The sequence below is a fragment of the Physella acuta genome, unplaced genomic scaffold (assembly GCF_028476545.2).
Source record: "Physella acuta isolate Inbredline_101_S28 unplaced genomic scaffold, ASM2847654v3 ptg000186l, whole genome shotgun sequence".
Taxonomy (NCBI): Eukaryota; Metazoa; Mollusca; class Gastropoda; family Physidae; genus Physella; species Physella acuta.
The window spans coordinates 1,460,214-1,483,157 of record NW_026731705.1 but is presented as its reverse complement, the minus strand read 5'-3'; the positions used below and the strand labels follow the sequence as shown (position 1 = coordinate 1,483,157).

Here is a 22,944-nt window from a genome sequence, read left to right as displayed (position 1 = left end):
GTCAGGGGTGTGAGGACTAGACCCGGGGGTCAGGGGTGTGAGGACCCGGGGGTTAGGGGTGGGAGGACTAGACCCGGTGGTCAGGGGTGTGAGGACTAGACCCGGGGGTCAGGGGTGTGAGGACCCGGGGGTTAGGGGTGGGAGGACTAGACCCGGGGGTCAGGGGTGTGAGGACTAGACCCGGGGGTCAGGGGTGTGAGGACCCGGGGGTTAGGGGTGGGAGGACTAGACCCGGTGGTCAGGGGTGTGAGGACTAGACCCGGGGGTCAGGGGTGTGAGGACCCGGGGGTTAGGGGTGGGAGGACTAGACCCGGGGGTCAGGGGTGTGAGGACTAGACCCGGGGGTCAGGGGTGTGAGGACCCGGGGGTTAGGGGTGGGAGGACTAGACCCGGGGGTCAGGGGTGTGAGGACTAGACCCGGGGGTCAGGGGTGTGAGGACCCGGGGGTTAGGGGTGGGAGGACTAGACCCGGGGGTCAGGGGTGTGAGGACTAGACCCGGGGGTCAGGGGTGTGAGGACCCGGGGGTCAGGGGTGTGAGGACTAGACCCGTGGGTCAGGGGTGTGAGGACTAGACCCGTGGGTCAGGGGTGTGAGGACTAGACCCATGGGTCAGGGGTGTGAGGACTAGACCCGTGGGTCAGGGGTGTGAGGACTAGACCCGGGGGTCAGGGGTGGGAGGACCTGGGGGTCAGGGGTGTGAGGATTAACCCCGGGGGTCAGGGGTGGGAGGACCTGGGGGTCAGGGGTGTGAGGACTAGACCCGTGGGTCAGGGGTGTGAGGACTAGACCCGGGGGTCAGGGGTGTGAGGACTAGACCCGGGGGTCAGGGGTGGGAGGACCCGGGGGTCAGGGGTGGGAGGACCCGGGGGTCAGGGGTGGGAGGACCTGGGGGTCAGGGGTGGGAGGACTAGACCCGGGGGTCAGGGGTGGGAGGACTAGACCCGGGGGTCAGGGGTGGGAGGACCCGGGGGTCAGGGGTGGGAGGACTAGACCCGGGGGTCAGGGGTGGGAGGACTAGACCCGGGGTCAGGGGTGTGAGGACTAGACCCGGGGGTCAGGGGTGTGAGGACTAGACCCGGGGGTCAGGGGTGGGAGGACTAGACCCGGGGGTCAGGGGTGTGAGTACTAGGATAGGTGTAAATATGTGCTAGGATTGGTGTAAATATTCACTAGGATTGGTGTAAATATGAACTAGGATTGGTGTAAATAGGTACTAGGGGGTCAGGGGTGTGAGGACTAGACCCGGGGGTCAGGGGTGTGAGGACTAGACCCGGGGGTCAGGGGTGTGAGGACTAGACCCGGGGGTCAGGGGTGTGAGGACTTGGGGGTCAGGGGTGTGAGGACTAGACCCGGGGGTCAGGGGTGTAAGGACCTGGGGGTCAGGGGTGTGAGGACTAGACCCGGGGGTCAGGGGTGGGAGGACTAGACCCGGGGGTCAGGGGTGTGAGGACTAGACCCGGGGGTCAGGAGTGGGAGGACTAGACCCGGGGGTCAGAGGTGTGAGGACCCGTGGGTCAGGGGTGGGAGGACTAGACCCGGGGGTCAGGGGTGGGAGGACTAGACCCGGGGGTCAGGGGTGTAAGGACTAGACCCGGGGGTCAGAGGTGTAAGGACCCGTGGGTCAGGGGTGGGAGGACTAGACCCCGGGGTCAGGGGTGTGAGGACTAGATCCGTGGGTCAGGGGTGTGAGGACTAGATCCGGGGGTCAGAGGTGTGAGGACCCGTGGGTCAGGGGTGGGAGGACTAGACCCGGGGGTCAGGGGTGTGAGGACTAGACCCGGGGGTCAGGGGTGGGAGGACTAGACCCGGGGGTCAGGGGTGGGAGGACTAGACCCGGGGGTCAGGGGTGTGAGGACTAGACCCGGGGGTCAGGAGTGGGAGGACTAGACCCGGGGGTCAGAGGTGTGAGGACCCGTGGATCAGGGGTGGGAGGACTAGACCCGGGGGTCAGGGGTGGGAGGACTAGACCCGGGGGTCAGGGGTGTAAGGACTAGACCAGGGGGTCAGAGGTGTGAGGACCCGTGGGTCAGGGGTGGGAGGACTAGACCCGGGGGTCAGGGGTGTGAGGACTAGATCCGGGGGTCAGAGGTGTGAGGACCCGGGGGTCAGGGGTGTGAGGACTAGACCCGGGGGTCAGGGGTGTGAGGACCCGTGGGTCAGGGGTGTGAGGACCCGTGGGTCAGGGGTGGGAGGACTAGACCCGGTGGTCAGGGGTGTGAGGACTAGACCCGGGGGTCAGGGGTGTGAGGACTAGACCCGGGGGTCAGGGGTGGGAGGACCTGGGGGTCAGGGGTGTGAGAACTAGATCCGGGGGTCAGGGGTGTGAGGACTAGACCCAGGGGTCAGGGGTGTGAGGACTAGACCCGGGGGTCAGGGGTGTGAGGACCTGGGGGTCAGGGGTGTGAGAACTAGACCCGGGGGTCAGGGGTGTGAGGACTAGACCCGGGGGTCAGGGGTGTGAGGACTAGACCCGGGGGTCAGGGGTGTGAGGACCTGGGGGTCAGGGGTGTGAGAACTAGACCCGGGGGTCAGGGGTGTGAGGACTAGACCCGGGGGTCAGGGGTGTGAGGACCTGAGGTTCAGGGGTGTGAGAACTAGACCCAGGGGTCAGGGGTGTGAGGACTAGACCCGGGGGTCAGGGTGTGAGGACTAGACCCGGGGGTCAGGGGTGTGAGGACTAGACCCGGGGGTCAGGGGTGTGAGGACTAGACCCGGGGGTCAGGGGTGTGAGGACCTGGGGGTCAGGGGTGTGAGAACTAGACCCGGGGGTCAGGGGTGTGAGGACTAGACCCGGGGGTCAGGGGTGTGAGGACTAGACCCGGGGGTCAGGGGTGTGAGGACTAGACCCGGGGGTCAGGGGTGTGAGGACTAGACCCGGGGGTCAGGGGTGTGAGGACTAACCCCGGGATCAGGGGTGTGAGGACTAGACCCGGGGGTCAGGGGTGTGAGGACTAGACCCGAGGGTCAGGGGTGGGAGGACTAACCCCGGGGGTCAGGGGTGTGAGGACCTGGGGGTCAGGGGTGTGAGGACTAGACCCGGGGGTCAGGGGTGTGAGGACTAGACCCGGGGGTCAGGGGTGTGAGGACCCGGGAATCAGGGGTGGGAGGACCTGGGGGTCAGGGGTGGGAGGACTAGACCCGGGGGTCAGGGGTGTGAGGACTAGACCCGGGGGTCAGGGGTGTGAGGACTAGACCCGGGGATCAGGGGTGTGAGGACTAGACCCGGGGGTCAGGGGTGTGAGGATTAGACCCGGGGGTCAGGGGTGTGAGGACTAGACCCGAGGGTCAGGGGTGGGAGGACTAACCCCGGGGGTCAGGGGTGTGAGGACTAGACCCGGGGCAGGGGTACTTACGGGCGGTCTGGGCTATGTGTCTTTCATGCAAGTAGTGCAGGTGTAAAATATGGTTGTGTTGGGTCTGGGTTAAAACACCTTCAGCTGTGTGTGTGTGTGATAACACACCATATGTGTGTGTGTGTGTGATAACACACCATATGTGTGTGTGTGTGATAACACACCATCATATGTGTGTGTTTGTGTTAAAACACCATCAGCTGTATGTATCTTGTTATTGTTTGATTAGGGCTTGAACGTCCCAGTGATAAGACATATGTGGCTCTATTGTCCAGTCTTTTGTCCCAAATCTATTGTCCAGTCTTTTGTCCCAAATCTATTGTCCAGTCTTTTGTCCCAAATCTATTGTCCAGTCTTTTATCCCAAATCTATTGTCCAGTCTTTTATCCCAAATCTATTGTCCAGTCTTTTATCCCAAATCTATTGTCCAGTCTTTTATCCCAAATCTATTGTCCAGTCTTTTGTCCCAAATCTATTGTCCAGTCTTTTGTCCCAAATCTATTGTCCAGTCTTTTGTCCCAAATCTATTGTACCCAGTCTTTTGTCCCAAATCTATTGTACCCAGTCTTTTGTCCCAAATCTATTGTACCCAGTCTTTTGTCCCAAATCTATTGTACCCAGTCTTTTGTCCCAAATCTATTGTACCCAGTCTTTTGTCCTAAATCTATTGTCCAGTCTTTTGTCCCAAATCTATTGTACCCAGTCTTTTGTCCTAAATCTATTGTCCAGTCTTTTGTCCCAAATCTATTGTACCCAGTCTTTTGTCCCAAATCTATTGTACCCAGTCTTTTGTCCCAAATCTATTGTACCCAGTCTTTTGTCCCAAATCTATTGTACCCAGTCTTTTGTCCCAAATCTATTGTACCCAGTCTTTTGTCCCAAATCTATTGTACCCAGTCTTTTGTCCCAAATCTATTGTACCCAGTCTTTTGTCCTAAATCTATTGTCCAGTCTTTTGTCCCAAATCTATTGTACCCAGTCTTTTGTCCCAAATCTATTGTCCAATCTTTTGTCCCAAATCTATTGTACCCAGTCTTTTGTCCCAAATCTATTGTACCCAGTCTTTTGTCCTAAATCTATTGTCCAGTCTTTTGTCCCAAATCTATTGTACCCAGTCTTTTGTCCCAAATCTATTGTACCCAGTCTTTTGTCCCAAATCTATTGTACCCAGTCTTTTGTCCTAAATCTATTGTCCAGTCTTTTGTCCCAAATCTATTGTACCCAGTCTTTTGTCCCAAATCTATTGTACCCAGTCTTTTGTCCCAAATCTATTGTACCCAGTCTTTTGTCCCAAATCTATTGTACCCAGTCTTTTGTCCCAAATCTATTGTACCCAGTCTTTTGTCCCAAATCTATTGTACCCAGTCTTTTGTCCCAAATCTATTGTACCCAGTCTTTTGTCCCAAATCTATTGTACCCAGTCTTTTGTCCCAAATCTATTGTACCCAGTCTTTTGTCCCAAATCTATTGTACCCAGTCTTTTGTCCCAAATCTATTGTACCCAGTCTTTTGTCCTAAATCTATTGTCCAGTCTTTTGTCCCAAATCTATTGTACCCAGTCTTTTGTCCTAAATCTATTGTCCAGTCTTTTGTCCCAAATCTATTGTACCCAGTCTTTTGTCCTAAATCTATTGTCCAGTCTTTTGTCCCAAATCTATTGTCCAATCTTTTGTCCCAAATCTATTGTATGCAGTCTTTTGTCCCAAATCTATTGTATCCAATCTTTTGTCCCAAATCTATTGTCCAGTCTTTTGTCCCAAATCTATTGTCCAGTCTATTGTCCTAAATCTATTGTACCCAGTCTATTGTCCTAAATCTATTGTCCAGTCTATTGTCCTAAATCTATTGTCCAGTCTATTGTCCCAAATCTATTGTACCCAGTCTTTTTTCCTAAATCTATTGTCCAGTCTTTTGTCCCAAATCTATTGTACCCAGTCTTTTGTCCTAAATCTATTGTCCAGTCTTTTGTCCCAAATCTATTGTCCAATCTTTTGTCCCAAATCTATTGTATCCAGTCTTTTGTCCCAAATCTATTGTATCCAATCTTTTGTCCCAAATCTATTGTCCAGTCTTTTGTCCCAAATCTATTGTCCAGTCTATTGTCCTAAATCTATTGTACCCAGTCTATTGTCCTAAATCTATTGTCCAGTCTTTTGTCCTAAATCTATTGTCCAGTCTATTGTCCCAAATCTATTGTCCCCAGTCTATTGCAAATAAAACGTGTTAGCTTTTGATCAGATTTTGTTTACTACAGTTTTTCTCTAACAACAAATACAATCCTAACCGTAACAATATCACTGACCCTAACCCCAACAATATCACTGACCCTAACCCTGACCCTAACCCTGACCCTAACCCCAACAATATCACTGACCCTGACCCTGACCCTGACCCTAACCCTGACCCTATCATATCAATGACGCTAACCATGACCCTGACCATATCACTGACCCCAACAATATCACTGACGCTGACCTTGACTCTAACCCTGACCCTAACCCTAACCATATCACTGACCCTAACCATATCACTGACACTGACAATTTACTTGTCTGACGTTTATTCGTGTTAAATTTTCCATTGGAAGAAATAGCAGGAAACAAGCTTCCAGTTGACTTCAAGTTTAATACACAATTGTGTGTCATGTCGTACATATACAGCAACACTCCGCCCCCTCCCATGACGTCATCCCTAGTCCTCCTCCTCCTCGCCCCCCTCCTCCGTGTCTGGAGCCACCTCAGGTGCCACTGGCTCTGGAACTTTCTCCTCCGGCATTTCGCTCTCACCAAACTGGTACCCGCCGCGTTTCTTGACCCTGGGGAGGAAAGGTGACGTCAGCTACCGGCACACGTCACATGTAGGCAGACGTGTAGGCAGACATGTAGACAGACATGTAGACAGACATGTAGACAGACATGTAGGCAGACATATAGGCAGACATGTGATGTAGGAAGACATGTAGGCAGATATGTAGGCAGACATGTAGGCAGACATGTAGACAGACATGTGATGTAGGCAGACATGTAGACAGACATGTGATGTAGGCAGACATGTAGGCAGACATGTAGACAGACATGTGATGTAGGCAGACATGTAGACAGACGTGTAGGCAGACGTGTAGGCAGACATGTAGGCAGACATGTAGACAGACATGTGATGTAGGCAGACATGTAGACAGACATGTGATGTAGGCAGACATGTAGGCAGACATGTAGACAGACATGTGATGTAGGCAGACATGTAGACAGACGTGTAGGCAGACGTGTAGGCAGACATGTAGGCAGACATGTAGGCAGACGTGTAGGCAGACATGTAGGCAGACATATGATGTAGGCAGACATGTAGGCAGACATGTAGGCAGACATGTAGACAGACGTGTAGGCAGACGTGTAGGCAGACATGTAGACAGACATGTGATGTAGGCAGACATGTAGACAGACGTGTAGGCAGACGTGTAGGCAGACATGTAGGCAGACATGTAGGCAGACGTGTAGGCAGACATGTAGGCAGACATATGATGTAGGCAGACATGTAGGCAGACATGTAGGCAGACATGTAGACAGACGTGTAGGCAGACGCGTAGGCAGACGTGTAGGCAGACATGTAGGCAGACATGTAGGCAGACATGTAGGCAGACATGTAGGCAGACATTCAAGCAGACATGTAGGCAGACATGTAGGCAGACATTCAAGCAGACATGTAGGCAGACATGTAGGCAGAAATGTAGGCAGACATTCAGGCAGACATGTGATGCAGGCAGACATGTAGGTAGACATGTAGGCAGACATGTGATGTAGGCAGACATGTAGGCAGACATATAGGCAGACATTTAGACATACATGTAGGCAGACATGTAGGCAGACATGTGATGTAGGCAGACATGTAGGCAGAAATGTAGACAGACATGTGATGTAGGCAGACATGTAGGCAGACATTTAGACAGACATGTAGGCAGACATGTAGGCAGACATGTAGGCAGACATGTCATGTAGGCAGACATGTAGGCAGACATGTGATGTAGGCAGACATGTAGGCAGAAATGTAGACAGACATGTGATGTAGGCAGACATGTAGGCAGACATATAGGCAGACATTTAGACATACATGTAGGAAGACATGTAGGCAGACATGTAGTCAGACATGAAGACAGACGTGTATGTATGTATGTATGTATGTATGTATGTATGTATGTATGTATGTATGTATGTATGTATGTATGTATGTATGTATGTATGTTTGTATGAACATCCACCCCAGACCAACACAACACTACACATGTGTTTACCCATCCACCTGCCCCACCCACCCACCCACCTACCCACCAACCATCCCCAGGACTACAAAACTACCCAGCCACTGTACATCCATAAGAAACAACTAGATAATGCTTGTGACTCACTTGCTGAAGAGGTACAGCATCAGGCCAATGGGTACAGCCGCAAACAGCAACAGCAGGTACAGCCAGTTGAAGGAAGCACCTGCGACAGGTAAACAGCAGGGAGTTAGGTTGGACAGGTGTTTGACTTAAGTCACGTCTGATGGATGACTTAAGTCACATCTGATGGTTGACTTAAGTCACATCTAATGTTTGACTTAAGTCAGTCTGATGTTTCACTTAAGTCAGTCTGATGTTTGACTTAAGTCAGTCTGATGTTTGACTTAAGTCAGTCTGATGTTTGACTTAAGTCAGTCTGATGTTTGACTTAAGTCAGTCTGATGTTTGACTTAAGTCAGTCTGATGTTTAACTGACCTTGACATTTGCCCTCCACACGGTCTAGACAGTCTTGACCGCTACACTTGCTGTCGCAGGAACCCGAACATCTGCTGCCAAAGGTCATGACAGGGCAGGCTGAGTGGGGAGAGAGGGGGGAGACGGGAGGGGGGGGGGTAATTTCACTGAACATGGTTCTAAAGTAGTTTAAATTTGCTTTTAAAAACAAATCAACATAATAATATGACAAAATAGAACGTGACACCAGGACCACGTGACAGCAGGACCCCGTGACAACAGGATCACGTGACAACAGGATCACGTGACAACAGGACCACGTGACACCAGGACCACGTGACACCAGGACCACGTGACAACAGGACAACTTGACATGACCACGTGACTTACGGGTCTTGCAGGAGCTCTGTGGGAAGCGCCAGCCAGGCTTACACTCCCTGCAGGCGCCTGTCCGCCTGTCGCAGGCTGTGGCACAGTTGCTGCAGGCTTTCTCGCAGTTATCGCCGTACTTGCCTGCGGGACAGCCTGTCAGACATACAACATATGTTGGACAGCCTGTCAGACATACAACATATGTTGGACAGCCTGTCATACATACAACATATGTTGGATAGCCTGTCAGATATACAACATATGTTGGATAGCCTGTCAGATATACAACATATGTTGGACAACCTGTCATACATACAACATATGTTGGATAGCCTGTCAGATATACAACATATGTTGGACAACCTGTCATACATACAACATATGTTGGATAGCCTGTCATACATACAACATATGTTGGATAGCCTGTCAGATATACAACATATGTTGGATAGCCTGTCAGATATACAACATATGTTGGACAGCCTGTCAGACATACAACATATGTTCGATAGCCTGTCATACATACAACATATGTTGGATAGCCTGTCAGACATACAACATATGTTGGACAACCTGTCAGACATACAACATATGTTGGATAGCCTGTCATACATACAACATATGTTGCATAGCTTGTCAGACATACAACATATGTTGGACAACTTGTCAGACATACAACATATGTTGGACAACCTGTCATACATACAACAAATGTTGGACAGCCTGTCAGACATACAACATATGTTAGACAGCCTGTCAGACATACAACATATGTTGGACAACTTGTCAGACATACAACATATGTTGGATAGCCTGTCATACATACAACATATGTTGGATAGCCTGTCAGATATACAACATATGTTGGACAACCTGTCATACATACAACATATGTTGGATAGCCTGTCATACATACAACATATGTTGGATAGCCTGTCAGATATACAACATATGTTGGATAGCCTGTCAGATATACAACATATGTTGGACAGCCTGTCAGACATACAACATATGTTGGATAGCCTGTCATACATACAACATGTGTTGGATAGCCTGTCAGACAAACAACATATGTTGGACAACTTGTCAGACATACAACAGATATTAGCTTGACCAGCAAACAGCCTAACTAAAAGACATGTTGAAAAGATTGTAGGAAAAAGTCACAGGAAAAAAAAACACAGAAAAAAAGTCACAAATGTGTATTTGCATGGTAATTGTTAATACTTTTATGTATTATGCTAATCAACTTACGATTAATTTAATGAAATGTAAATATTTTAGATATATATGCGTGGTTTGTATACATATAGTAATATTTATAACACACATAAAAGATTTTAGTGTAAAGTTTGTAGGTGTTAATTGTAATTCTGTTTTACTTATAATATTTTATAGAATTTAATATAATGTTCGAACTTTCTCGGTTTCCATAGTGTTATTTTAATACTAACTTTAAATTAGCGTGAAATAGCATAAAGACATAGTTAGTGTCACTTGCTGACTTCAACTAATCACAACAATAATTCAACCATCTGTACTGTCTACGTATATATCACGCTCTTTACATAACAAAGCACAGGATCAAAACAGAAAGCCGACACGGTACAAGGGCTGTGATTGAAGCAAAACGTAAACAACACACAATATGGACAGACAAAGCCGACTGAGGAGAAGCCGACCAAGATAAAGCCTACGGCAAAAACATACGCAAACAAACTGATGAGCCTAAATGTATTTTATAATAATTTTCCACGGTGAATTTAACTAAATATGTAACAAATGTTTACATTGCGTTGTACGTTATCTCACAGTATTTTAACTTGTTCTTGTTATGAATCATAATGCTTTTAAAGTTTACCGAAAAAATCACCAAGCACAGTAATAAACACCCAAAATTTTACAATTATCAGCAATTAAATCAAAATATTTCTTAAAATATTTTTGGGACTTTTTTTCCTAGCAAAATCTGTGACTTTTTTCTGTGTTTTTTTCCTGTGACTTTTTTTTTTCGTTCACTGTTAAACAGAGTCGTCACACTTGCACTCATGAGTTTCTGTGCGACTGAATGTTTGTACACCTGTAATGTTTATACACCTGTAATGTTTGTACACCTGTAATGTTTGTACACCTGTAATGTTTATACACCTGTAATGTTTGTACACCTGTAATGTTTGTACACCTGTAATGTTTGTACACCTGTAATGTTTATACACCTGTAATGTTTGTACACCTGTAATGTTTATACACCTGTAATGTTTGTACACCTGTAATGTTTATACACCTGTAATGTTTGTACACCTGTAATGTTTGTACACCTGTAATGTTTATACACCTGTAATGTTTGTACACCTGTAATGTTTATACACCTGTAATGTTTGTACACCTGTAATGTTTATACACCTGTAATGTTTGTACACCTGTAATGTTTGTACACCTGTAATGTTTGTACACCTGTAATGTTTGTACACCTGTAATGTTTGTACACCTGTAATGTTTGTACACCTGTAATGTTTGTACACCTGTAATGTTTGTACACCTGTAATGTTTGTACACCTGTAATGTTTGTACACCTGTAATGTTTGTACACCTGCCTGGTGTACACGTGTAATGTTTGTACACCTGTAATGTTTGTACACCTGTAATGTTTGTACACCTGCCTGGTGTACACGTGTAATGTTTGTACACCTGTAATGTGTGTACACCTGTAATGTTTGTACACCTGCCTGGTGTACACGTGTACTTACTAGCTTGGGTAGTGGCACAGTCCCCTCCCTCACACGGTGCTGAAATAAATCAATGGACACATTACACACGTCAACTTTTCTACACATTACACACGTCAACTTTTCTACACATTACACACGTCAACTTTTCTACACATTACACACGTCAACTTTTCTACACATTACACACGTCAACTTTTCTACACATTACACACGTCAACTTTTCTACACATTACACACGTCACAAGTGTGTACACATTACATACGTCAACTTTTCTACACATTACACACGTCAACTTTTCTACACATTACACACGTCAACTTTTCTACACATTACACACGTCACAAGTGTGTACACATTACATACGTCAACTTTTCTACACATTACACACGTCAACTTTTCTACACATTACACACGTCAACTTTTCTACACATTACACACGTCACAAGTGTGTACACATTACATACGTCAACTTTTCTACACATTACACACGTCAACTTTTCTACACATTACACACTTCAACTTTTCTACACATTACACACGTCAACTCGTGGACACATTACACACGTCAACTCGTGGACACATTACACACGTCAACTCGTGGACACATTACACACGTCAACTTTTCTACACATTACACACGTCAACTTTTCTACACATTACACACGTCAACTTTTCTACACATTACACACGTCAACTTTTCTACACATTACACACGTCAACTTTTCTACACATTACACACGTCAACTTTTCTACACATTACACACAACATCACAACTCGCGTACACCTTACATAAAGGTACCTTTTTTACACATTTCAAAAGTCAAATTTTAGTACACATTATACGAAGTCAACACGTGTACACGTCATACCAGATGACAACTACCAGATGCCAAATATCAGATGACACAGACCAAATGACAGATATTAGATCACCGATACCAAATGACACGACATATTATGACAAATACCAGATGACATAAACCAGATGACATGTATCACATAGTTTGTACACATCATGAAATCTCCAACATTTAGTTGACCTCACGGGTTGTTGCCTAGATGACATTTGACAACCCCGGTCACGTGATATAGTTAATGACACAAGGGGCCGCTACTCTACACCAGCTAGAGCACATGACATCAGGGGCCGCTACTCTACACCAGCTAGAGCACATGACATCAGGGGCCGCTACTCTACACCAGCTAGAGCACATGACATCAGGGGTCGCTACTCTACACCAGCTAGAGCACATGACTGACACAGTTAGTTCCCCTGTAGATATGCTGCAGTGTATCTACCTGGCTGCTGTGTCACCACATCCGGTTGTGTCACCACTGGTGGTTGTGTCACCACTGGTTGCTGTATCACCACTTCTGCACAGTCGGTCCCCTGATTCTCACGACAAGCGTCTAGCAGCAGAAAGTAATGGATGTAAATAGGTACTGGGAATAGTGTAAATAGGTACTGGGATTGGTGTAAATAGGTACTAGGATTGGTGTAAATAGGTACTGGGATTAATGTAAATAGGTACTGGAATTGGTGCAAATAGGGACTGGGATTAGTGTAAATAGGGACTGGGATTGGTGTAAATATGTAATAGGATTGGTGTAAATATGAATCAGGATTGGTGTAAATAGGTACTGGGATTGGTGTAAATAGGTACTGGGATTGGTGTAAATAGGTACTGGGATTGGTGTAAATATGTACTGGAATTGGTGCAAATAGGGACTGGGATTAGTGTAAATAGGGACTGGGATTGGTGTAAATATGTAATAGGATTGGTGTAAATATGAATCAGGTTTGGTGTAAATATGAACTAGGATTGGTGTAAATAGGTACTAGGATTGGTGTAAATAGGTACTAGGGTTGGTGTAAATAGGTTCTAGGATTGGTGTAAATATGAACTAGGATTGGTGTAAATAGGTACTGGGATTGGTGTAAATATGAACTAGGATTGGTGTAAATATGAACTAGGATTGGTGTAAATATGAACTAGGATTGGTGTAAATATGAACTAGGATTGGTGTAAATATGAACTAGGATTGGTGTAAATATGAACTAGGATTGGTGTAAATAGGTACTAGGATTGGTGTAAATATGTACTAGGATTGGTGTAAATATTCACTAGGATTGGTGTAAATATGAACTAGGATTGGTGTAAATATGAACTAGGATTGGTGTAAATATGAACTAGGATTGGTGTAAATATGAACTGGGATTGGTGTAAATATGTGCTGGGATTGGTGTAAATATGAACTAGGATTGGTGTAAATATGAACTAGGATTGGTGTAAATATTCACTAGGATTGGTGTAAATATGAACTAGGATTGGTGTAAATATGAACTAGGATTGGTGTAAATATGAACTAGGATTGGTGTAAATATGAACTAGGATTGGTGTAAATATGTGCTGGGATTGGTGTAAATATGAACTAGGATTGGTGTAAATATGAAATAGGATTGGTGTAAATATGAACTAGGATTGGTGTAAATATGAACTAGGATTGGTGTAAATATGAACTAGGATTGGTGTAAATATGTGCTGGGATTGGTGTAAATATGAACTAGGATTGGTGTAAATATGAACTAGGATTGGTGTAAATATTCACTAGGATTGGTGTAAATATGAACTAGGATTGGTGTAAATATGAACCAGGATTGGTGTAAATATGAACTAGGATTGGTGTAAATATGAACTAGGATTGGTGTAAATATGTGCTGGGATTGGTGTAAATATGAACTAGGATTGGTGTAAATATGAACTAGGATTGGTGTAAATATGAACTAGGATTGGTGTAAATATGTACTAGGATTGGTGTAAATATTCACTAGGATTGGTGTAAATATGTACTAGGATTGGTGTAAATATGAACTAGGATTGGTGTAAATATGTGCTGGGATTGGTGTAAATATGAACTAGGATTGGTGTAAATATGAACTAGGATTGGTGTAAATATTCACTAGGACTGGTGTAAATATTCACTAGGATTGGTGTAAATATGAACTAGGATTGGTGTAAATATGAACTAGGATTGGTGTAAATATGAACTAGGATTGGTGTAAATATGAACTAGGATTGGTGTAAATATGTGCTGGGATTGGTGTAAATATGAACTTGGATTGGTGTAAATATGAACTAGGATTGGTGTAAATATGAACTAGGATTGGTGTAAATATGAACTAGGATTGGTGTAAATATGAACTAGGATTGGTGTAAATATGAACTAGGATTGGTGTAAATATGAACTAGGATTGGTGTAAATATGTGCTGGGATTGGTGTAAATAGGTACTAGGATTGGTGTAAATATGAACTAGGATTGGTGTAAATATGTTCTAGGATTGGTGTAAATATGAACTAGTATTGGTGTAAATATGAACTAGGATTGGTGTAAATATGAACTAGGATTGGTGTAAATATGAACTAGGATTGGTGTAAATATGTTCTAGGATTGGTGTAAATATGAACTAGGATTGGTGTAAATATGTTCTAGGATTGGTGTAAATATGAACTAGGATTGGTGTAAATATGTTCTAGGATTGGTGTAAATATGAACTAGGATTGGTGTAAATATGTTCTAGGATTGGTGTAAATATGAACTAGGATTGGTGTAAATATGAACTAGGATTGGTGTAAATATGAACTAGGATTGGTGTAAATATGTTCTAGGATTGGTGTAAATATGAACTAGGATTGGTGTAAATATGAACTAGGATTGGTGTAAATATGTACTAGGATTGGTGTAAATATGTACTAGGATTGGTGTAAATAGGTACTAGGATTGGTGTAAATATGTACTAGGATTGGTGTAAATATGTACTAGGATTGGTGTAAATAGGTACTAGGATTGGTGTAAATATGTATTAGGATTGGTGTAAATAGGTACTAGGATTGGTGTAAATATGTACTAGGATTGGTGTAAATATGTACTAGGATTGGTGTAAATAGGTACTAGGATTGGTGTAAATATGTACTAGGATTGGTGTAAATATGTACTAGGATTGGTGTAAATAGGTACTAGGATTGGTGTAAATATGTACTAGGATTGGTGTAAATAGGTACTAGGATTGGTGTAAATATGTACTAGGATTGGTGTAAATATGAACTAGGATTGGTGTAAATAGGTACTAGGATTGGTGTAAATATGTACTAGGATTGGTGTAAATATGAACTAGGATTGGTGTAAATATGTGCTGGGATTGGTGTAAATATGAACTAGGATTGGTGTAAATATGAACTAGGATTGGTGTAAATATGAACTAGGATTGGTGTAAATATGTACTAGGATTGGTGTAAATATGTACTAGGATTGGTGTAAATAGGTACTAGGATTGGTGTAAATATGTACTAGGATTGGTGTAAATATGTACTAGGATTGGTGTAAATAGGTACTAGGATTGGTGTAAATATGTACTAGGATTGGTGTAAATAGGTACTAGGATTGGTGTAAATATGTACTAGGATTGGTGTAAATATGTACTAGGATTGGTGTAAATAGGTACTAGGATTGGTGTAAATAGGTACTAGGATTGGTGTAAATATGAACTAGGATTGGTGTAAATATGTACTAGGATTGGTGTAAATATGAACTGGGATTGGTGTAAATATGAACTAGGATTGGTGTAAATATGTACTAGGATTGGTGTAAATATGAACTAGGATTGGTGTAAATATGTACTAGGATTGGTGTAAATATGAACTGGGATTGGTGTAAATATGTACTAGGATTGGTGTAAATATGAACTAGGATTGGTGTAAATATGAACTAGGATTGGTGTAAATATGAACTAGGATTGGTGTAAATATGAACTAGGATTGGTGTAAATATGTTCTAGGATTGGTGTAAATATGAACTAGGATTGGTGTAAATATGTTCTAGGATTGGTGTAAATATGAACTAGGATTGGTGTAAATATGTTCTAGGATTGGTGTAAATATGAACTAGGATTGGTGTAAATATGAACTAGGATTGGTGTAAATATGAACTAGGATTGGTGTAAATATGTTCTAGGATTGGTGTAAATATGAACTAGGATTGGTGTAAATATGAACTAGGATTGGTGTAAATATGTACTAGGATTGGTGTAAATATGTACTAGGATTGGTGTAAATAGGTACTAGGATTGGTGTAAATATGTACTAGGATTGGTGTAAATATGTACTAGGATTGGTGTAAATAGGTACTAGGATTGGTGTAAATATGTATTAGGATTGGTGTAAATAGGTACTAGGATTGGTGTAAATATGTACTAGGATTGGTGTAAATATGTACTAGGATTGGTGTAAATAGGTACTAGGATTGGTGTAAATATGTACTAGGATTGGTGTAAATATGTACTAGGATTGGTGTAAATAGGTACTAGGATTGGTGTAAATATGTACTAGGATTGGTGTAAATAGGTACTAGGATTGGTGTAAATATGTACTAGGATTGGTGTAAATATGAACTAGGATTGGTGTAAATAGGTACTAGGATTGGTGTAAATAGGTACTAGGATTGGTGTAAATATGAACTAGGATTGGTGTAAATATGTGCTGGGATTGGTGTAAATATGAACTAGGATTGGTGTAAATATGAACTAGGATTGGTGTAAATATGTACTAGGATTGGTGTAAATATGTACTAGGATTGGTGTAAATAGGTACTAGGATTTGTGTAAATATGTACTAGGATTGGTGTAAATATGTACTAGGATTGGTGTAAATAGGTACTAGGATTGGTGTAAATATGTACTAGGATTGGTGTAAATAGGTACTAGGATTGGTGTAAATATGTACTAGGATTGGTGTAAATATGTACTAGGATTGGTGTAAATAGGTACTAGGATTGGTGTAAATAGGTACTAGGATTGGTGTAAATATGAACTAGGATTGGTGTAAATATGTACTAGGATTGGTGTAAATATGAACTGGGATTGGTGTAAATATGAACTAGGATTGGTGTAAATATGTACTAGGATTGGTGTAAATATGAACTAGGATTGGTGTAAATATGTACTAGGATTGGTGTAAATATGAACTGGGATTGGTGTAAATATGTACTAGGATTGGTGTAAATATGAACTAGGATTGAGTTGGTGTAACCCCGAGGTTAAATGCAACCGTTCTAAATCTAAGATTAAGCTGGTGTAACTGTGAGCTAAGATTAAGCTGGTGTAACTGTGAGCTAAGATTAAGCTGGTGTAACTGTGAGCTAAGATTAAGCTGGTGTAACTGTGAGCTAAGATTAAGCTGGTGTAACTGTGAGCTAAGATTAAGCTGGTGTAACTGTGAGCTAAGATTAAGCTGGTGTAACTGTGAGCTAAGATTAAGCTGGTGTAACTGTGAGCTAAGATTAAGCTGGTGTAACTGTGAGCTAAGATTAAGCTGATGTAACTGTGAGCTAAGATTAAGCTGGTGTAACTGTGAGCTAAGATTAAGCTGGTGTAACTGTGAGCTAAGATTAAGCTGGTGTAACTGTGAGCTAAGATTAAGCTGATGTAACTGTGAGCTAAGATTAAGCTGATGTAACTGTGAGCTAAGATTAAGCTGGTGTAACTGTGAGCTAAGATTAAGCTGGTGTAACTGTGAGCTAAGATTAAGCTGGTGTAACTGTGAGCTAAGATTAAGCTGGTGTAACTGTGAGCTAAGATTAAGCTGGTGTAACTGTGAGCTAAGATTAAGCTGGTGTAACTGTGAGCTAAGATTAAGATAAATGTAACTGTGAACTAAGATTAAGATAAATGTAACTGTGAGCTAAGATTAAGATGATGTAACTGTGAGCTAAGATTAAGTTGGTGTAACTATGAGCTAAGATTAAGCTGGTGTAACTGTGAGCTAAGATTAAGCTGATGTAACTGTGAGCTAAGATTAAGATAATGTAACTGTGAGCTAACATTAAGCTGATGTAACTGTGAGCTAAGATTAAGCTGGTGTAACTGTGAGCTAAGATTAAGCTGGTGTAACTGTGAGCTAAGATTAAGCTGGTGTAACTGTGAGCTAAGATTAAGCTGGTGTAACTGTGAGCTAAGATTAAGCTGGTGTAACTGTGAGCTAAGATTAAGCTGGTGTAACTGTGAGCTAAGATTAAGATAAATGTAACTGTGAACTAAGATTAAGATAAATGTAACTGTGAGCTAAGATTAAGATGATGTAACTGTGAGCTAAGATTAAGTTGGTGTAACTGTGAGCTAAGATTAAGCTGGTGTAACTGTGAGCTAAGATTAAGCTGATGTAACTGTGAGCTAAGATTAAGATAATGTAACTGTGAGCTAACATTAAGCTGATGTAACTGTGAGCTAAGATTAAGCTGGTGTAACTGTGAGCTAAGATTAAGCTGGTGTAACTGTGAGCTAAGATTAAGCTGGTGTAACTGTGAGCTAAGATTAAGCTGGTGTAACTGTGAGCTAAGATTAAGCTGGTGTAACTGTGAGCTAAGATTAAGCTGGTGTAACTGTGAGCTAAGATTAAGCTGGTGTAACTGTGAGCTAAGATTAAGCTGGTGTAACTGTGAGCTAAGATTAAGATAAATGTAACTGTGAACTAAGATTAAGATAAATGTAACAGTGAGCTAAGATTAAGATGATGTAACTGTGAGCTAAGATTAAGTTGGTGTAACTGTGAGCTAAGATTAAGCTGGTGTAACTGTGAGCTAAGATTAAGCTGGTGTAACTGTGAGCTAAGATTAAGCTGGTGTAACTGTGAGCTAAGATTAAGCTGGTGTAACTGTGAGCTAAGATTAAGCTGGTGTAACTGTGAGCTAAGATTAAGATAAATGTAACTGTGAACTAAGATTAAGATAAATGTAACTGTGAGCTAAGATTAAGATGATGTAACTGTGAGCTAAGATTAAGTTGGTGTAACTGTGAGCTAAGATTAAGATGTGTAACTGTGAGCTAAGATTAAGATGGTGTAACTGTGAGCTAAGATTAAGCTGGTGTAACTGTGAGCTAAGATTAAGATGTGTAACTGTGAGCTAAGATTAAGATGGTGTAACTGTGAGCTAAGAATAAGCTGGTGTAACTGTGAGCTAAGATTAAGATAATGTAACTGTGAGCTAAGAATAAGATGATGTAACTGTGAGCTAAGATTAAGCTGGTGTAACTGTGAGCTAAGATTAAGATAATGTAACTGTGAGCTAAGATTAAGATAATGTAACTGTGAGCTAAGAATAAGATGTAACTGTGAGCTAAGATTAAGCTGATGCAGAGGCGTAGCGACCCTTCCCGGCGCCCGGGGACAAACTTTCGATTTGCGCCCCCCTCAAACTTTTCATTTGCACCCACCCCTTAAACTTTCGATTTGCACCCCCCCCTCGAACTTTGCATTTGCACCCCCCCCTCAAACTTTCAATTTGGCGCCCCCTAACGTCGGCGCCCGGGGACATATGTTCCCCCCGCCCCCCTCGCTACGCCTCTGAGCTGATGTAACTGTGAGCTAAGATTAAGATAAATGTAACTGTGAGCTAACATTAAGCTGATGTAACTGTGAGCTAAGATTAAGATAAATGTAACTGTGAGCTAACATTAAGCTGATGTAACTGTGAGCTAAGATTAAGATAATGTAACTGTGAGCTAACATTAAGCTGGTGTAACTGTGAGCTAAGATTAAGATAATGTAACTGTGAGCTAAGATTAAGCTGATGTAACTGTGAGCTAAGATTAAGCTGATGTAACTGTGAGCTAAGATTAAATTGTGTAACTGTGAGCTAAGATTAAGCTCCGACTCTACCTGTGACCAGATCCTCGTCAGCTTGACCATCGTTGTCGTCATCTGGAGGTCAACAAGTATAACGTGAGACAACATCTGCCACAAACGTGACACATACCGCCACAAACGTTACACTAACGAGGACAAATTGTACGACCTTGGCATAAAAGTACAAGACCATGACCAATAATAACAAAACATAAAGACCTTGACTATTAGTTACTAAACGTAATGACCTTGGGAACAATTATTACTTAACGTAATGACCTTGAGAACAATTATTACTTATCGTAATGACTTTAAAAATAATTATTACTTAACGTAATGACCTTGACCGTTTTTTATTTCCTCGTCCACGTGACTGTCGCAGTCGTTGTCGATCAAATCTCCCGCCTTCATGTCGCTCACCGTCTGCTGGCATTGCTGCAGGTGACAGGCAGGCGTCAGGTGACAGGCAGGCGTCAGGTGACAGGCAGGCGTCAGGTGATAGGCGTCAGGTGTTAGACAGGTGACAATGCAGGCGTCAGGTGTTAGACAGGTGACAGGCAGGCGTCAGGTGTTAGACAGGTGATAGGCAGGCGTCAGGTGTTAGACAGGTGACAGGCAGGCGTCAGGTGTTAGACAGGTGATAGGCAGGCGTCAGGTGTTAGACAGGTGACAGGCAGGCGTCAGGTGTTAGACAGGTGACAGGTGTTAGACAGGTGATAGGCAGGCGTCAGGTGTTTGACAGGTGACAGGCAGGCGTCAGGTGTTAGACAGGTGACAGGCAGGCGTCAGGTGTTTGACAGGTGACAGGTGTTAGACAGGTGACAGGCAGGCGTCAGGTGACAGGCAGGCGTCAGGTGACAGGCAGGCGTCAGGTGATAGGCAGGCGTCAGGTGTTTGACAGGTGATAGGCAGGCGTCAGGTGACAGGCAGGCGTCAGGTGTTAGACAGGTGACAGGTAGGCGTCAGGTGTTAGACAGGTGATAGGCAGGCGTCAGGTGACAGGCAGGGGTCAGGTGTTAGACAGGTGATAGGCAGGCGTCAGGTGACAGGCAGGCGACAGGTGTTAGACAGGTGACAGGCAGGCGTCAGGTGACAGGCAGGCGTCATGTGTTAGACAGGTGATAGGCAGGCGTCAGGTGTTAGACAGGTGACAGGCAGGCGTCAGGTGACAGGCAGGCGTCATGTGTTAGACAGGTGACAGGTAGGCGTCAGGTGTTAGACAGGTGACAGGCAGGCGTCAGGTGACAGGCAGGCGTCATGTGTTAGACAGGTGATAGGCAGGCGTCAGGTGTTAGACAGGTGATAGGCAGGCGTCAGGTGTTAGACAGGTGATAGGCAGGCGTCAGGTGAAAGGCAGGCGTCAGGTGACAGGCAGGCGTCAGGTGAGGAACAGAACAAAACAACTCCAGACGAATTTATTTTAAAATATTTCTACCCCTTTTGGCGGCCCCTAGGGTAGCTGCCCGGGGCGGACGTACCCTGTATCTGTAACACATGAGTTTACCGAGTTAATGAGGGAAGCCATGTAGCCAGCGGGGTGGATGTAGCTGATGGAGGGCGCCAGGCCATACACGTAGCAGCCAAACGACGCCCCCGTGGTGGCGTAGGCGCGGTGATAGTTGTAGGTCATGGAGCTGCCGCCCACCGACCAGTCGGCGTCGCCCTCAACGTTCGCCCACTCGATGCTCAAGAGGAGGGAGACAAAATACGGGTTAATATGTAGGACGGGTATCACGTGACTGTCAGGTAACTTTTAACTTTTCTAATTGACCGTTTGTTAAGTGATTAGATGGAAACTAACTATATGCGGAGTGTGTGGAGGGACTGTGTGTGGGGGAATGTGTGGAGGGACTGTGTGGAGGGACTGTGTTGAAGGACTGTGTGGAGAGACTTTTTGTTAAATGGCTGACGGACAACTTGACCATGCGATCACGTGACTAACGGACCACGTGAGCACCTGATCACGTGACTTACGTCTTGAGAGGAGTGTCGTCCACACGCAGGTGATCCCTGTCGTTGACCTGCATGACGAATGTGACGTAATTGAATATTTCTAGGTCACGGTCAGAGATGGAGCTGGGGAAACACAAGTCAAGGTCGACAAGGTTTGACAGTTTTAACGTGCGACTAACTAAATTGTTCAAACGTTTACAAAGTTTAACAGTTTAATAGTTCACCAGTTCAATAGTTAAACAGTTCACCAGTTTAACAGTTCACCAGTTAAACAGTTCACCAGTTAAACAGTTCACCAGTTAAACAGTTCACCAGTTAAACAGTTCACCAGTTAAACAGTTCACCAGTTAAACAGTTCACCAGTTAAACAGTTCACCAGTTAAACAGTTCACCAGTTAAACAGTTCACCAGTTAAACAGTTCACCAGTTAAACAGTTCACCAGTTAAACAGTTCAACAGTTAAACAGTTCAACAGTTTAACTGTATAACAGTGAAACTATTGGTGGTGTTGGCTACAACTGTGAAAAACTTGTTCAGCGACCTTTCGGTTTTGTTGGACACGTCAAAGGTCAGTCTAGACGTGACACGAACAAAACGTGAACACTTCAAGAATAAAAGGACTGAAAGTTGTCCAAATGTTGTCCAAATGTTGTCCAATCTGTTGTCCAAACGTTGTCTAAATGTTGTCTAAATGTTGTCTAAATGTTGTCTAAATGTTGTCTAAATGTTGTCTAAATTTTGTCTAAATGTTGTCCAAATGTGGTCCTAATGTGGTCCCAATGTTGTCTAAATGTTGTCCAAATGTTGTCTAAATATTGTCTAAATATTGTCCAAATGTTGTCCAAATATTGTCTAAATGTTGTCTAAATATTGTCCAAATGTTGTCTAAATGTTGTCCAAATGTTGTCTAAATGTTGTCCAAATATTGTCCAAATGTTGTCCAAATGTTGTCTAAATGTTGTCCAAATATTATCCAAATGTTGTCTAAATGTTGTCTAAATGTTGTCCAAATGTTGTCTAAATATTGTCCAAATGTTGTCCAAATGTTGTCTAAATATTGTCCAAATGTTGTCCAAATGTTGTCCAAATGTTCTCTAAATGTTGTCTAAATATTGTCCAAATGTTCTC

General features: G+C 43.7%; 1 protein-coding gene and 1 pseudogene across 1 annotated transcript in view; one reads left to right on the top strand and one right to left on the bottom strand.

The window, feature by feature from the left end:
• Window positions 1–1,281: 1,281 nt before the first annotated feature.
• On the top strand, window positions 1,282–3,193 carry LOC131936763 (uncharacterized; annotated as a pseudogene).
• A 2,852-nt stretch (window positions 3,194–6,045) lies between these two features.
• LOC131936762 (uncharacterized) overlaps window positions 6,046–22,944 on the bottom strand; it is a 66,880-nt gene continuing 49,981 nt past the window's right edge. The window contains exons 13-22 of the mRNA XM_059293828.1: window positions 21,838–21,939; window positions 21,368–21,548; window positions 20,205–20,298; window positions 19,897–19,938; window positions 12,487–12,597; window positions 11,204–11,242; window positions 8,475–8,609; window positions 8,106–8,204; window positions 7,754–7,832; window positions 6,046–6,169 (exon numbers count right to left, since the gene is read on the bottom strand). Of these exons, the coding sequence (XP_059149811.1) occupies window positions 6,046–6,169; window positions 7,754–7,832; window positions 8,106–8,204; window positions 8,475–8,609; window positions 11,204–11,242; window positions 12,487–12,597; window positions 19,897–19,938; window positions 20,205–20,298; window positions 21,368–21,548; window positions 21,838–21,939 (1,006 nt within the window). The remainder of the gene's footprint in view (window positions 6,170–7,753; window positions 7,833–8,105; window positions 8,205–8,474; window positions 8,610–11,203; window positions 11,243–12,486; window positions 12,598–19,896; window positions 19,939–20,204; window positions 20,299–21,367; window positions 21,549–21,837; window positions 21,940–22,944) is intronic.